General features: G+C 34.6%; 1 protein-coding gene across 4 annotated transcripts; it reads right to left on the minus strand.

Moving 5' to 3' along the window:
• Window positions 1-1,697: 1,697 nt before the first annotated feature.
• On the minus strand, window positions 1,698-14,001 carry LOC122001270. Of its 4 annotated transcripts, XM_042555928.1 has the most exons (17): window positions 13,761-14,001; window positions 13,303-13,399; window positions 9,095-9,255; window positions 8,997-9,023; window positions 8,670-8,915; window positions 8,369-8,520; window positions 8,104-8,180; window positions 7,917-8,019; window positions 6,964-7,047; window positions 6,688-6,773; window positions 6,517-6,604; window positions 5,213-5,331; window positions 4,471-5,117; window positions 4,214-4,399; window positions 3,709-3,829; window positions 3,528-3,635; window positions 1,698-2,040 (listed from the first exon to the last, which is right to left on the minus strand). In XM_042555928.1, the coding sequence occupies exons 3-17, from the start codon at window positions 9,185-9,187 to the stop codon at window positions 1,925-1,927; spliced, it is 2,253 nt and encodes a 750-aa protein (XP_042411862.1). In that variant the 5' UTR covers window positions 9,188-9,255; window positions 13,303-13,399; window positions 13,761-14,001; the 3' UTR covers window positions 1,698-1,924. The 4 variants fall into 4 exon arrangements, with proteins under 4 accessions (XP_042411862.1, XP_042411861.1, XP_042411863.1 ...); XM_042555927.1 differs by lacking the exon at window positions 13,303-13,399; XM_042555929.1 differs by lacking the exon at window positions 13,303-13,399 and having other exon boundaries at window positions 9,103-9,255; window positions 13,761-13,999.
• Between the last annotated feature and the right edge of the window lie 288 nt (window positions 14,002-14,289).

The raw sequence follows: 14,289 nt of genomic DNA on the forward strand, positions 1-14,289 counted from the left end.
ATATATATATATATATATATATATATATATATATATATATATATATATATATATAGTTTTAAAATGTTATCTCTTTTTCAAAATATATTAAAATTTATATTAATATTAGAACATTTTTGAGGTTTTCGTTTTCGAATTTTTTGTTTATGAGTGCATACATTTTACAGCTGGCAATATATATGAACCTTGAAATAGACTCTCTTTTTTTTTAATTCTCAATTCTATTATGATATTTAGTTAGTTGTGCAATTTTAATGGGAATCTTACATACATTTTGGTGAATGACGATTATAATTATATATTATAACCATATAATCGAATCAATTGGTGTAAATAATTATGGTTCCTGAGTGCCTACCGATATATAAACTATTAAGCTCATGTATTACATGGAAACTATAATATATTTAAATTAATATATATTTAATCATAATGCACAAATATTTTAGTGATAGGTCTTCCTCCCTTTCTTTTTCTTCAACAACAACAATAATTGAATCACTAACACGTGAAAAACAAATATAGTGCCGATCCGACCTAAGTTGCTTGCAATTGGATCATATCAAATACAACCTAAACCTTGTCGGGTTAGACCGTGGATGACATGCCCAACCTTTAGATCTCTTATCTAATTTATTCATTAGACGACTTGACTCCCTCTAGTTGCACTAATGGTCCAAACTGCTCCATTAGGTCAATTTTTGGTTTTTATTTCGGGCCTTCTTAAGTTATTTCTAAAGTTTTTTTTCGGCATTTATGCATTGAGCGCATGATGGGATCAACCATGACAGTCATCACCAGGGATCGACCTCTGATCATTATGCCAAAGTTATCATACGCCCACTGTTTGTGCTACGCCTGAGGGTTGCACCCGAAACTTTATCAAAAAATTTTAAAAAAAAAATAAATTTGTTATCTTAGCGACTCCCCTAATGTTGATCCCACATATATAAAGGAAGGTACATGTAGATACACAAGTCATAGGCGTATGATGAAATAAACATCATATCGTCAATTCCTAAAAATTAACCTCTAATAATTACATCAAAAATAACATACATCCATCATTTAAGCTACACCTTATCGGCACACCCAAGACTTTATATATATATATATATACACACTAACACTATCAGGTGGTGCATGGTATTTTATTTCTTTCTTTAAAAAAGTAAAAAAAAAATAAATAGATAGCGAACTTTTTTTTTTGCTTTTTACTCCATCTAGCTAGACCGTGAGTGCTTGACCGGGTCGAGTGAGGATCCTTATTTTAAGAGGCACAAATATATTTCTAAAAGTATTGTGGCATTTTCTCCACACCTTTACTTCTTTTGCATACTTTCATTTCAAAAGAAGTATGGACAAAGTATAAACTCCTAACACAATGCAATTAAAACTGTTTGATGAGTCTAAATGGTGATCCACTTGAAAAAAGTTGATCCATTGATATTTCATAGGTAGTTTCTTTATTCTTAACCAATCAGTTGACGTCCTTTTTGAAAAGCATATCATGAATAAAATAAACAGATACCATATTACCTTAAATTGAATATATCTATCAGATAGTGTCACAAGTTAACAATGTGAATACTAGTCATAATTGGAAACCTTAGGAAGCCGTGCTACCTACAATGTCAACGAAGAAATAATAGAACACTAATCTAATAACATCAATACAAATTTCAGAATTCTATGCAATTTTTCAACCCTCGACATTCATTTCTTGAGGATTTATACAAATGTATGAAGAAACTTGATCATTATACACCCAAGAATATCAAGATTAAATCAGATTTACCTTCAAAAGGCAAGCCCATTTCCAAAATAAACGTCTTCAATAAAGAGAGACATACATGTCCAACCAAAAAGATTGGATGGATAACATGATAATAAACCAAAATGCCCCCCTAAAAAAGGCTTGATGTCAATGCAATGCTACTTGGGTGACAAGCTCTGCATACTCTGCTGAGACAAATGACTTAACTTTCAGCGCATCATTCCCCGGTGATGCATATTTCACTCCAATAACCGTTGCCAGACCTAAGAAATGTCAGTTTGTTCAATATTGCGTATACAGTTCAAAAACTAAAAGAAATTGCATGTGAATTAGCGTATATATATAAAAGATCAGTATCGTAGGATGCATTGGATGAATGATCTGAACTATAAGGCTTGCAAATACATAAATATGCATCCATAGGAGTCCAAACTGATCTTTGAAGCACCTAAACTTGCTATAACCTTCTAGCCCTCAAAGGTCTAAAATACATCAAACCATAAGAACCAAACTAGAAGTTGAGCCTTCGAAAAGCATTTCAAGAATAATCAGTTTCATCATTTTCAAAAAAAAAAAACAATATCTCAAGTGGATTGAACGTTTTCTTAGATGCTTACTGCAAGCACTGTGGATTGGTTGCATGTGTTGGATAAATGTCATGAATCAGATCTCAAAACAATATAAGATAGCATTAAGTTCTACTAATAGCCTCTTAAATCAAAATATAGAGCTATGTAAGAGATTAAGAGAAACATTTAGGGTGTGTTTACTAGGATGGAATGAAAATGATTCATACATTCCTACCATTGCAATGGGAAATCTCCATTCCCAAGTTATCATTTCGAAACAAAAATGAAGATAAATAAAATGTATACAAAAACGGGAGGCAAGCAAGTCATGTTAGATGGACCAAGCCAACCAGTCGGGTAAAATAAGTCAAGTGTACAGCTGGAGTCGGGCAAACCAGTCACACAGACTGATGAGTCAAAGATAAGAAAACAAGTCAAGTTGAGACAACAAAATTGAGCAAGTTGGATGAACCAACCAAGCCAATTGAGCACAACAAGCAAGTTGGATTGGGCCATCAGACAAACTAGACAAACCTATTAAGTCACACTGACCGTAAGAATCAAATGATCTTAAATTGAATGGATCAAGTTGGGTGAACATTCAACTAATTATAGCACTGCATTATCACAAGAAAACAAAAGAAAGTAATGAATCTTTCAACTAGTTATAGCACTGCATTATCACAAGCAAACAAAAGAAAGGAATGGATCATTCAATTATCACATTCCATTATTACAACCAAAAAAAAGAAATGTAAAATTCCTTTTTCATCTCATTTAAGTCCATTTCTAATTTCGTTTCATTCCATCCCACCATGCCAAACACACCCTAATATATTTGGTAACAGGAACAGTAATATATTGCAGATAAAAGTGTGACATTTTGGCAAAAAGAAGGGAGATGAAAGCACATCACACTCTCATACTACAGCAAGATCCAGAAAAATCTACTCTTATCGAAAGCAAGATCTTCACTAAGACAGCAACAAATAGATTATTTAAGGCATGCTCAAATCAACCCAATACATTTAAGCAGGGTCTAAAATTCCTTAAATGGTGTTGATTGGATTCATTAATTGTACCAACCTTTAGTAATAAAAAAAACATGCCAATTGGGATATATTATTAAATAAGCTTAAACAATAACGAATGAGTTAAAATAGATGTTAACCGATACTTACTATCATGAATTCGTCCATATAAGAATCTCTCTCCACGCCAATACTCCAAAGGCCTATGCTTAATTCTTGTGCTTCGTCTTACACCGGATTCCCATTTCATGCCATCATCTAAAGTTGTAAACAATAAGTTTCAAGAGCGACTTAATTTACAAAATGATATTAACAAACAGATAAAGATTACTTGCAAGACTCTTTCTTCTTGAAGACATTTTTTTCTCTAGCTTGTTTTTGTTTCTTCCTGAAACTATTTCTTTCTCTTCTGTTTTTTGAGACATCCCAGAAGTTGCACAATGTCCATGAAGCTAAAAAAATAATATATATATATGAGGATCATCACAGCAAAGCAATATCAGTAGTAAATAAGAATGAGATATTGCAGGATTTGATACTCAAACGATGCATCAGTGAATATCATCCTCGAACAAGTATATACCCAACACCAATGAAATATAACAGAAGATGAAAATGGAAATAAACGTAACAACTAATCTAGTTGCCAATGTTAGATGAAGATGAATGCTAAACGAGCTTCCTATAACAATAAATATGTGTCTAATGAGATGAAGATGAATGCTAAACAAGCTTCCTAAGACAATAAATATGTGTGTAATCCTTTACAAATTTATGCAGCCTAAATCCTAAATCTTTGAACACCATCATAACTCCATGCATCTAAAAGCACTTGCCTGAATTTGGAGTTCTTCATTGTGACCACATCTATTAGCATCAACACCGCTCCCAGATAGCACATGTTCCTCATCAGAAATTTCAAATGTGCAAGCCAACCTTCTTTTAATCATTCCACCAGGAGTTGGATCCCTAACTCCAAAATCAAGATGGTCATGCAGTGGATCAAGTTGCATATCTTCACCCTAAAACATATCTGAGAATATTAGAATATGATATTAGCAATATGAATTTTCCCAGTGCCAGAATAGCTTACTTTATCATCCTTTTGCTTATTAAACCCTTCCGAATGATTATCTCTTATGGTACTCTCAGATGGGCGGCATGCCGATTCTGCTCCCTCTGCCTCTGCTGAAATATTATGAGTGATTTTACTTGCATTGATATTTGGAGTTTGCAATTTATGACTGGAGCTTAATCTTTCACCATCTGAAATTGGTGTAATGGAAGCATCTCTAGCAAGGAAACCATTTTTATTAAGAGAACTGACATCAACAGGAGGTGAAAGATGCATTTTCTGCTGGCAGCTGACTAGACAAGAATCTCCATTTGATGAATCATCATTCTGAGGAGACATGTGAGCATTCTCCGACAAATTATTAACTGAAACCGGCAACTGCAAAACTGAAATAGCTGGAGGTGGAATTTTTTTTTGGGTTGGTGAAGATTGAGAAATTTGATGGTCTCCAGATGTCTTTTGCATCGCTCTATTTTTGGATGTTTCGAAATCATTTTTTTCAATTATACGCCACTCAGGTAGCCGTAATTTCCCAACTTCAATTGTCTCAATCTGCAATATCTCATTCACCGGAGGTGTCCCATCAGCAATATTCAAATCTTTGTACACAGTCATCAGCTTATTAAGAAGATCGCTGGTATTTATCTCCTTATCATCTGCAGCATCTGTAATTTACAAACAAATAAATAGCAATTCCTCCCATGTAAGGTTCTTGAACAAGCTTTCGCAACAAGTGTAGATGTAAAGATGTCTAGACTACCTTGATCCAATGAATTAGGTTTATGGTTTTCATTGGTGGTGATTTTATTTGAAACATTAGATGATGAAGCAATTCTCCCATCAAGATATTGTGATGCACTGCAGCCTTTAATGGAACTCCTGATACAGGAAAAAAAACATGACTATTTTACAAATAAAAATTTAATGCTCCAAAATACTAAATATCTAGTGCAAAAGTACAAACACCCATGACTAGGGATGGCAATTTCCCTCGAATTCAAAGGAGAATCCGATATCCGACCCGAACGGAGTAGGGTATGGAGGAAATATTTTTAAACTCAATTAAATAATCGAGTATTCGGGTATAGGTATTTTCAGATTCAGGTATAGAGGCAGATATAGTAAAATCCTACTCATACCCTACCCGATGCCCAATCTATAAAAAGCCTTATTTTTTGTTGGAAAGAAAAAACTTTAACCCGCTTAAGGAAAAAATAACTTAATTTGCCTCTTTACCCGGTCACCAACACGTATCTTATCTTATTTTCCACAAGAACTCCTCACCCGATCCAAGGAGTGCGAGACGAGGAAAAGTAGACGAGTACAAGAATTTAAGAATTTAATAAATATTCATAAGTTCATTGAAATAATTCAATTTTTTATAAAAAATTTGAGGTAGTAATAGGGTGATGGGTAGGATATGGATACCTAATCCTACGACAGGTATGGGGATGAAAATTAAATACCCGATGGGTATGGAGATGAGTATAGGGATGAATTTAATAAATGGGGATGGATAAGGAGGATATGAAATCCAATCCAAATCCTACTCTTCAAGATTTTGCAAATATTGTTCCTTAGTTGTTAGCGAATCTAAAATCATGTCGCTCGTTTAAAATGATTGGAAAAATCACACATTTCAATAAAATATTTGGGGCTAAGATTAAGTAGTTTGAAGAAATAACTTGAAGTCGAACAATGGTCCAACAAGATGAGGTTGTATTTGATTATCCAATCATTCTTTATAAGCAATTTCACTACTGTATGAAATTTTGCATTCAAGAAAACTCAGTAATATGAATGCCCTACTAATGCATAAACCTCTGTCCTACGCATACAATGATGTTATCATTTTTAAGGCTTACTTTTCTCATAAGCATCATAGAACAAATAAATGATGCAAAATAATGAAATCAAGCAGACAATGTGATGTATAAAATTGATTACATATATGGGCGAAGTTTTATAATGTAGTTGGTTTGTCACTGTGTATCATATTTAACTGTCTCTACAATGTCATTTAGAAAAAAAAGGAATCATGTAGACCAGCTAAATTAGACATACTCTGGACAGTGTTTGTGACTAGTCAGCTGATCCTTTGCAGATTCAACAGGAACCTCACCTTTCAGTTTTTTAAGCACTTTATCAGCATCTGATGTCAACAAAACAAAAGGGAAGAAACAGTGATTAAAAAAATTAAACGACGGTATAATATTTTAAGCAGGAAAGGATTACTCTCTAGCCGCTCAAAAGTCCTGAAGAACTCCACTGGATCACGTATATGGTCCAACTCAGAAAAATCAACATCATTAACGCAATCACTGTGGTAGAACAAGTTGATAATTGCTTTAGTATTTCATACAAACAAACAAACAAAAAAAAAAGATGAAAACACCCATACTTGTCATCAAGAATACAAAGTAATGGAAAAGACGATGTGCATTTTGAGATGTTTACAATCAGAAAGGAAACAAGAATCAAGGTGACCAGAATCAAACAAAGCTGTGGTACCTGTGGATATATTTCATTGATGATTCAGCTATTCTTTTATCAAAATCTTCAAATGCATTATACCCTTTCATCAAATATGTTCTCCTGACAGAGAAAGGAAGCAAAAAACATAAAATAGAATATCCAGGAAATTTTACCTCAGTCAAAGTAGCATGCTTGACAAGCATAATAGATAAATTGTTTTTTCCAGAAATACATAATAGCAAATATTATCTGTTGACTCGAAGCCAGTTCAACTTTTTAAGCATTAAAGTGGTTTCAGCTTGTCCATTAGATCAAGTCGTCAAATAAGCCACTATATTGAAGGAAAGTTAACCAATAAATTACTAAAAATGATCTCTAAAATTTTTCATAACACTACATAATTATTGCTAGAGTGCAAGCATTCATTACTGGTAATTACCTCAACAACACTCCATAAAAATTTAAACACTTCATAATTTTATAAATAATCTTCAGATTAATGCGTATAAAAATGATATAATGACTTTGGCATCTCTTGCTATCTTGATAGGAAGGACTGCATATCTGACATGTTAAAATTTCAAAATTACATTCAGTCTAAACCAAGTAGTTTTGCAAACATCTTGAAGGTCATAAAATGGTACAAGAAGACGAGGCACTATTGAAGCTCAAAAAATTATTACCTAATTGTTGTAAGAAGCAGCTTCAGTATGTAACCTTGTATTGTGTAATGATGTGATGACGATTAATCATCTATATGAATGACACTAATCTGTGAACCTTTGTCCCAGGCATACAAGTCATCGGCATTCACTTTTGTTTATGTAACTCATTGTAGAACAAGTAATCCAAAATAATCCAATCAAGCTTCTTAAACAAGTTTAAATTGACCACATGAAAAGGTTAAAAAGCATTGTTCATCCAAGCACAGCATATCTTCACCCTTTTTACAGCAAACTTAGACAATGGACCAACTAAATTATACATACTCAGGAAAAATTCCGGAGCGACGCTTGCGACAAGTGATATGTTTGTCCTTTTCCAATTCAGTGAGATCCACGCCCTTCAATTTTTCATGCATTTGATCTGCTTCTAATTTCATCAAAACAAAAGGGACTTGAGCAGTAAAACTAAAATGTTAAATGGAAGAATCATGTGAGAATAGGGAAGGATTACTCTCAAGTAGCTCAGCTGTCCTGAAGAACTCCTCTGGATCATGTAATGTATTCAAATTGATGTCCATACCAGAATTACTGTTAATAACACTTTTTAGCATTTGTATAACAAAAATTCTACAAGAATTCACACAAATTCTTATCACAACCCTAATAATTTTATGCAAAATAATCCTTTCCAGACCTTTATGGCTAGACAATGGGATAGGCAGAATGTTCAAGTGTTTGTTTTAACAGTTAGAGATAGTAGTCAAAAGTTGTTTTACCTGTGGCCCAGCACTGGCCTCCTTCCAACTGGTTGACCCATACCACCTGCAGGAATAGTATTGTCCCCATCTAAAGAAGAGTGTACCATGTTTTGGCAGTTCTTGGTGATAGTTTGTGCCTGCTCTGTGACATCCCCAGAACCGTCGTGAACCTGATGATGCACAGAAAATACATCCTGATTAGAACCTGGGTGTCATGATCTAAGCTGAAGTGAGCAGAAATTTCCTAAAGCTGACCCTTCCTCATGAAAATAAAACAAACAGTTGACGCTGAGAGTGGAGAACAAGATGGAGGTATTACTATTGACTGGAGAACAGCTTTGATTGTGCCCATCTCATGTTTCTCCAATGAAGGGGAATCAGCATGGAGCCCAATCCCTAGCGTACGAGGGAGGAGGGAAATGAGAGAGTAGCCAGCAAAAGGGTCATCAATTTTCGGGTGTGCAGTGAATTGATCGCCGTGAATCATGGTGATTTCAGCAACTTGAGAAGCTCGACTTTGACTGACGGAGCAGGACAAAAACGACAGGCAAGAGAGGAGGGGAAGCTGGCAACAGGTGTTCCAAATTCAAATTTGGGGATTCAGCAGAATGGAAGTGGATAGGAGCCAAGTGAAGCTCTGATCTACCTGTCCCAAGTTATAGAAGTGGCATCTCTGTCATCAAAATCATGTTGAACCATGTCAGCAACATCATTGGCAGTGCCAGAAACATCAGATATATCTACCAGTATACCAGTCTTTTGGGTAGTAAATCCTACTGGCATGAAAGAGAAGGAATCTGAGGATCTTTCTTCTAGAGTTTGATAAGAGTGTTTCATGAACTAGATAACACCTTCCGTTTTTTTCCTCTCTCTTGACCTTTATGATTATTATGCTTCTGCTGAGCCTGGAAGAAAAACCAAGTAAAATAACACAAGTAACAATACACAATCATCTACTATAATCCTTGAAATGCCAAACTATGATTTTAACATTAAAGATAAAAAAGAAAGCAAGGGGAACGAGCGTCAGTTTAGAGCACTGGTATAATGAAATTAACAACATAACAAAGCCCAAGTAAATGAGTTTGTTAAGAAACAATTAAGATGCAAAAATGAAGCTTTATGAAGCTTAGCAAAAAGTTAGAATGGAGTTGGAAAAATTCCACTTTAATGCATAAGACTAATAAAATCCATCAATGTTATAAAATAAGAATGAATGTTCATTTCTCTTTGGTGAAAATGCCTTATATCCATGTACCAATATAATGTCTGGATCTAGATACTAAACGACTTAGGCAAGTACCAAACCAACCTTCTTTAACAATCTTAGTCCAAAAATTTCCTAGAAACCTACTAATTTAGAAATGTGATTACCAAGTCATACTGGTGAATGAAATCTAGAGCCATACCACCCGAAACGAGCGGTTTTTACCGTTCCGACGCGGGACCGACACCAGCACAGCACGCACAACAATTTCACGTGTGTCACGCGCGCACAACTGGAAGAAGGAAGAAGGAAGAAAGAAGGAATCAATTTGGGGATGAAGACTTACTGGAATCATTGGCGAAAGATTAGCTCGGCGATGCGGCGGCGAGGTGGCGACGTGAAAAAAAATCGTGATGGGAGGCGGAATCGCGAGGTTGAGAAAAAAGTTAGGGTTTATTAAAACGTTTAAATAAAACCATTATATTATATTTCTAAATTCTAATTTTTAATTAAGTATTATATAAATTATAATTATATATTATATAAATTAATAATTAGAAGGGGAGCCTTGGCGCAACGATAAAGTTGTTGCTTTATGATCAAAATGGTCACGGGTTCGAATCCTGGAAACAACCTCTTACAAAAAGCAGGGTAAAGCTGCATATAATGAATCCTTCCCCGAACCCGCATGGCGGAAACTTTATGCACCGGGTTGGCTTTTTTTTTATAAATTAATAATTAATTAAACAAACTATTAATTAATTAATATAATTATAATATACAATTTTATATCTTTATTATTGTAATTAAAATTATAAAAAAAATCAAAGTAAAAAAATAGTTAATTTAAAATAATTTTAAAAACAAACTTTAAATTATTTTTATAAATTAAAAATAGATTAAAATTTTATGAAAATATTTAAAATAATTTTGAAATTTTATAATAATTTTAAAATTTTATAAATAATTCTAAAAAATTAATTGTTAAAAAAAGTTAAAATATATATAAATTTTTTAAATAAATTTGATTTTAAATTCAATATACGCTATATATATATATATATATTGTGATTTTTGTGTTAATTGATATAATTATTATAGATAATAATTTCTTTTATCTTAGAATCAATTTGAGATTTGAAATCATGAATATTAACATACTTAGCTTCTTTATTTTTAGATTCTTAATTCCTAAACATATGAAATATATTTTTGTTGGACTCAGATCCTCTGGGGCCTGCAAGCTCATTGGTGGGGTGAGCTGGACCCCACCTGTTTAACAGGTGGGGTACAGTCCACCCCACCAATGAATGGGCAGGGTCCACGATTGGTCTAGAAATCCTAGACCAGAGGATCCCTACTCATTTTTGTTGATATGAATGTCTAATCCTTATTTTAGAAGTTTTGACAAACGATATGCTGTCAAGTTACATAACATTAATACAACAACAACCAAGCTTTATTATATATATTAGATAAATACAAAATAAACATATATATATATATATATATATATATATAAAGTATCAAAATCGTATCGGCACAACACGATATTGTTAATGCAATCAACCTCTAGAGTTTCAATGTTTGACAATATACCCAAATATGGTCAGGTTGACAAAGGGTCAATCCAACAGAACTTGATATTTGGAAGAGAAAAATCTAGTCAGGACTAGATGACTAGCAAAGGTAAGTCCTAACCGAAGGTTAGGCAGGTGAGAAGTCTAGTAAGTGACTAGTCCTAACTGGAGGTTAGGTAAGGGGAAGTCCTGGTGAATGAAGTCAACCCCTAGTCGATGAAGTTAGGTGGTGGAAGTCCAAGTGAGTGAAGTCAGGCCCTAATGAGTGGAGCTGAATAATGAAAGTCTTGATGAGTGAAGTCAGACCCTAGTAAGTGAAGTTAGGTGGTGGAAATCCTGATGAGTGAAGCTAGACAATGAAAGTCCTAGTGAGTGAAGCTAAATGGGAAAAGTCCTAATGAGTGAAGTCAGACAATGGAAGTCCTAGTGAGTAGAGCTAGGCAATCCTAGGAGGAGGTAACCCTAGGTAATAAAAAGTCTTGGAGGAGTAAACCCCAAGCATGTGTGACCGACTACTACTAACATTGTTTTACCTTACTGTTTTATATCTATTGTGTTAACTCAATATTGCAGGTAGATCTTAGTAAATCAAGTTGATCACCTAAGACAGTCCAAACAGGTCTGGTAAGGTCTAGTAAATAACTAGGAGAAATCCAATGAGGACGAGTTCCGATGGACTATAGACGCTGATCTAGCTTAGATCCATTTTGAAAGTCTGAGACCATGACTAGATCTGGTCTCGAGGAGATAGAATCTAATTAATAATATTTTAAAAAATGTGCTAACCTTATTTTGCAAGGTCTATTATTTTTCTGTACACTAACATGTCTCTACAAAAGTTAGAAGCAAAAGAAGTCTCAGATACTATTCACCCGAGGCATCTTATTGGAGGCACCTCGGGGCAGCTAGCAGAAGTCTCTGCGCTGAAGGCACGGAGGCGCCTCAGGAGGAAGAAGGTGCCTCCCCGCACGGATAAGGCTTGTGGCTGCAAAGGATAAAGCCTCGACAAACCGAGGCGCCTCCAGTGGGAAGGAGCTGCCTCTGCACAGATAAGAAGTGAATATCAAATCAACCAGAGGCGTCTCCAAGGAAAGGAGGCGCCTCGGATCATCAATAAAAGAAGCTGCCGAACAGCCATCAACACCTTTCTTCTACAAGCTTCAACGACACTTCTGTTGCTTCGACTATGCTCTACTACTGCGCTACTACTTTGAGACATCCGACCGCTACCGGCAAACCGACACCGACACACAAGCCTATTCAGACTCTCCACTTCATGCGTTGATAACGATTTAGTATTGTTGTTCTTCTTTTATACTTGCAAAAGAAAAATATAGGCTATTACACTTTCCTAATTTTCGTACTTGTATTCAATTTCTTGTTCCGGCGGTTCCGGAAGAGGTTTATAGTGGATTGCCTATCGATACAGTCCAAGGGATCGTGGGTCTTGGAATAGGAGTCGACGATCCAAACCAAGTAACTCTTCGTGTTCGTGTTTTGATTTATTACTTCGTTTAATTTCTAAGTTTGCTGCACTTTGCACTCACCTTCTTTTTAGTTGCTAAAAAGATAAATATTTTTTTTAAAATACACGTGATTCACCCCTCTCCCCTCTCACGTGCCTCGATCCTACATATACGATAACGAAACTATATCATTCCAATTTGAAACCAAAACCTCAGTAGGAGTCGAGATTTTAAACCTAGTAAAATACTTCTAAATAATCGACCAAAAAATTGACTTTGCTAGTGGTATTCTGACTCCATCCACAATGAAAGATTTCTGTCTTCTGGTTTGGCAAGGTACTGAAAAAGTTATCTTCATATTTTAGTTTCTAATATTTTAGGGTCTATATATTCCTAATACATCTTTTCTTACATGCAAAAACAAAACTAAGAATGTCTGCATACTGGTATGAGTAATTAATTAGCTCAACTAAAATCAATCAGTAAGTTTTTCAATTCAAATTTCATCAGTCACAAAAATTCACACATAGTTTTAAAGAAATACTAATGAGGCAGGACAAATCTAGGCCTCCCCCCAAAGATAATAATGCACTCCATAACAATTTCTAACAAGAGATTGGTCTTTATCCACATACATTTAATTTAGGCAAGTCAACGTCATCTAGTTTAGACATGACAACATGTAATAATTTTCCTTACCTTTGTTAAGATACTTCCTTAAGATAAATTTCCTGCTACCCAACCGTATTCAACTTCGTCATTTTTCAAACCATCTCTTGCTAACAAATTTATCATACTACAACAAGAGAAAATATAAGTAAACAAGTATAATATAAAGTGAATTAACGATGACAAACTAACTTAACCAGGGAATAAGAAAAATATAAAGTAACAAATATGGCAAGTTTCAATCTAGAACCCTAATCACTGCGGAAAGGATAGGGATCTTTCAATGAAATCGGATATTCAAATGGAAACAACTACAACACTATCTGAAAGGAAACAAAACTTCGAGGAAAGAGCCTAGGTATTCAAGATGAGCAAGCTAGGAGGCTAAGAGGTAAGGTCTACTCAAGAACCGGAGAAGACGTGAACAAGTTGTAAAAAAATGAAGAAGATGAGCAACACAAGAAAGGAACAGTCGCGTACGAACTCACCGTTGCAGATCTCCTCGGATCCAAATATATGGAAGGTGGATAGGGCAATGAACGACGGCTCCAAGCGATCCGGCTTCGAACAGATGGAAGGTGGGCAGTGTTGATCTCCGGCCCCAAGCAGTTGGAGGAGCAAGGGAAGGAAGCAAGAAGGTCCTCAGAACTGAAGCGAGTCGATCGCCAGGAAACGACGGCGAGTTTGCGGGAGGAGGAAAATGAACGGATAGAGGGCTAGGGCAACGGGATAGCTGTTAAATTCAAAATTAGGATCTATACAAATTTTGAATACTACTACAATTATGTTATTTTATTTACACAAATGACATTATTCAAAGGGGGAAAAAATCATAAACGGACGTCTTTTTTTCATTTATAATCTATTTTTATTTCTAAAAAAGCTAAAATAAATTATATCATCATAATTGATATTGATAATTTAATTAATTTTACTATTTAATTAAGAAATGAAAATATTTTACAAAGCGATTGTTCCATGTATTTAGTTAAACTTCTCTTTTTAAAAATAAATAAA

The sequence above is a fragment of the Zingiber officinale genome, chromosome 7A (genome assembly GCF_018446385.1).
Source record: "Zingiber officinale cultivar Zhangliang chromosome 7A, Zo_v1.1, whole genome shotgun sequence".
In the NCBI taxonomy this organism is placed as follows: Eukaryota; Viridiplantae; Streptophyta; class Magnoliopsida; order Zingiberales; family Zingiberaceae; genus Zingiber; species Zingiber officinale.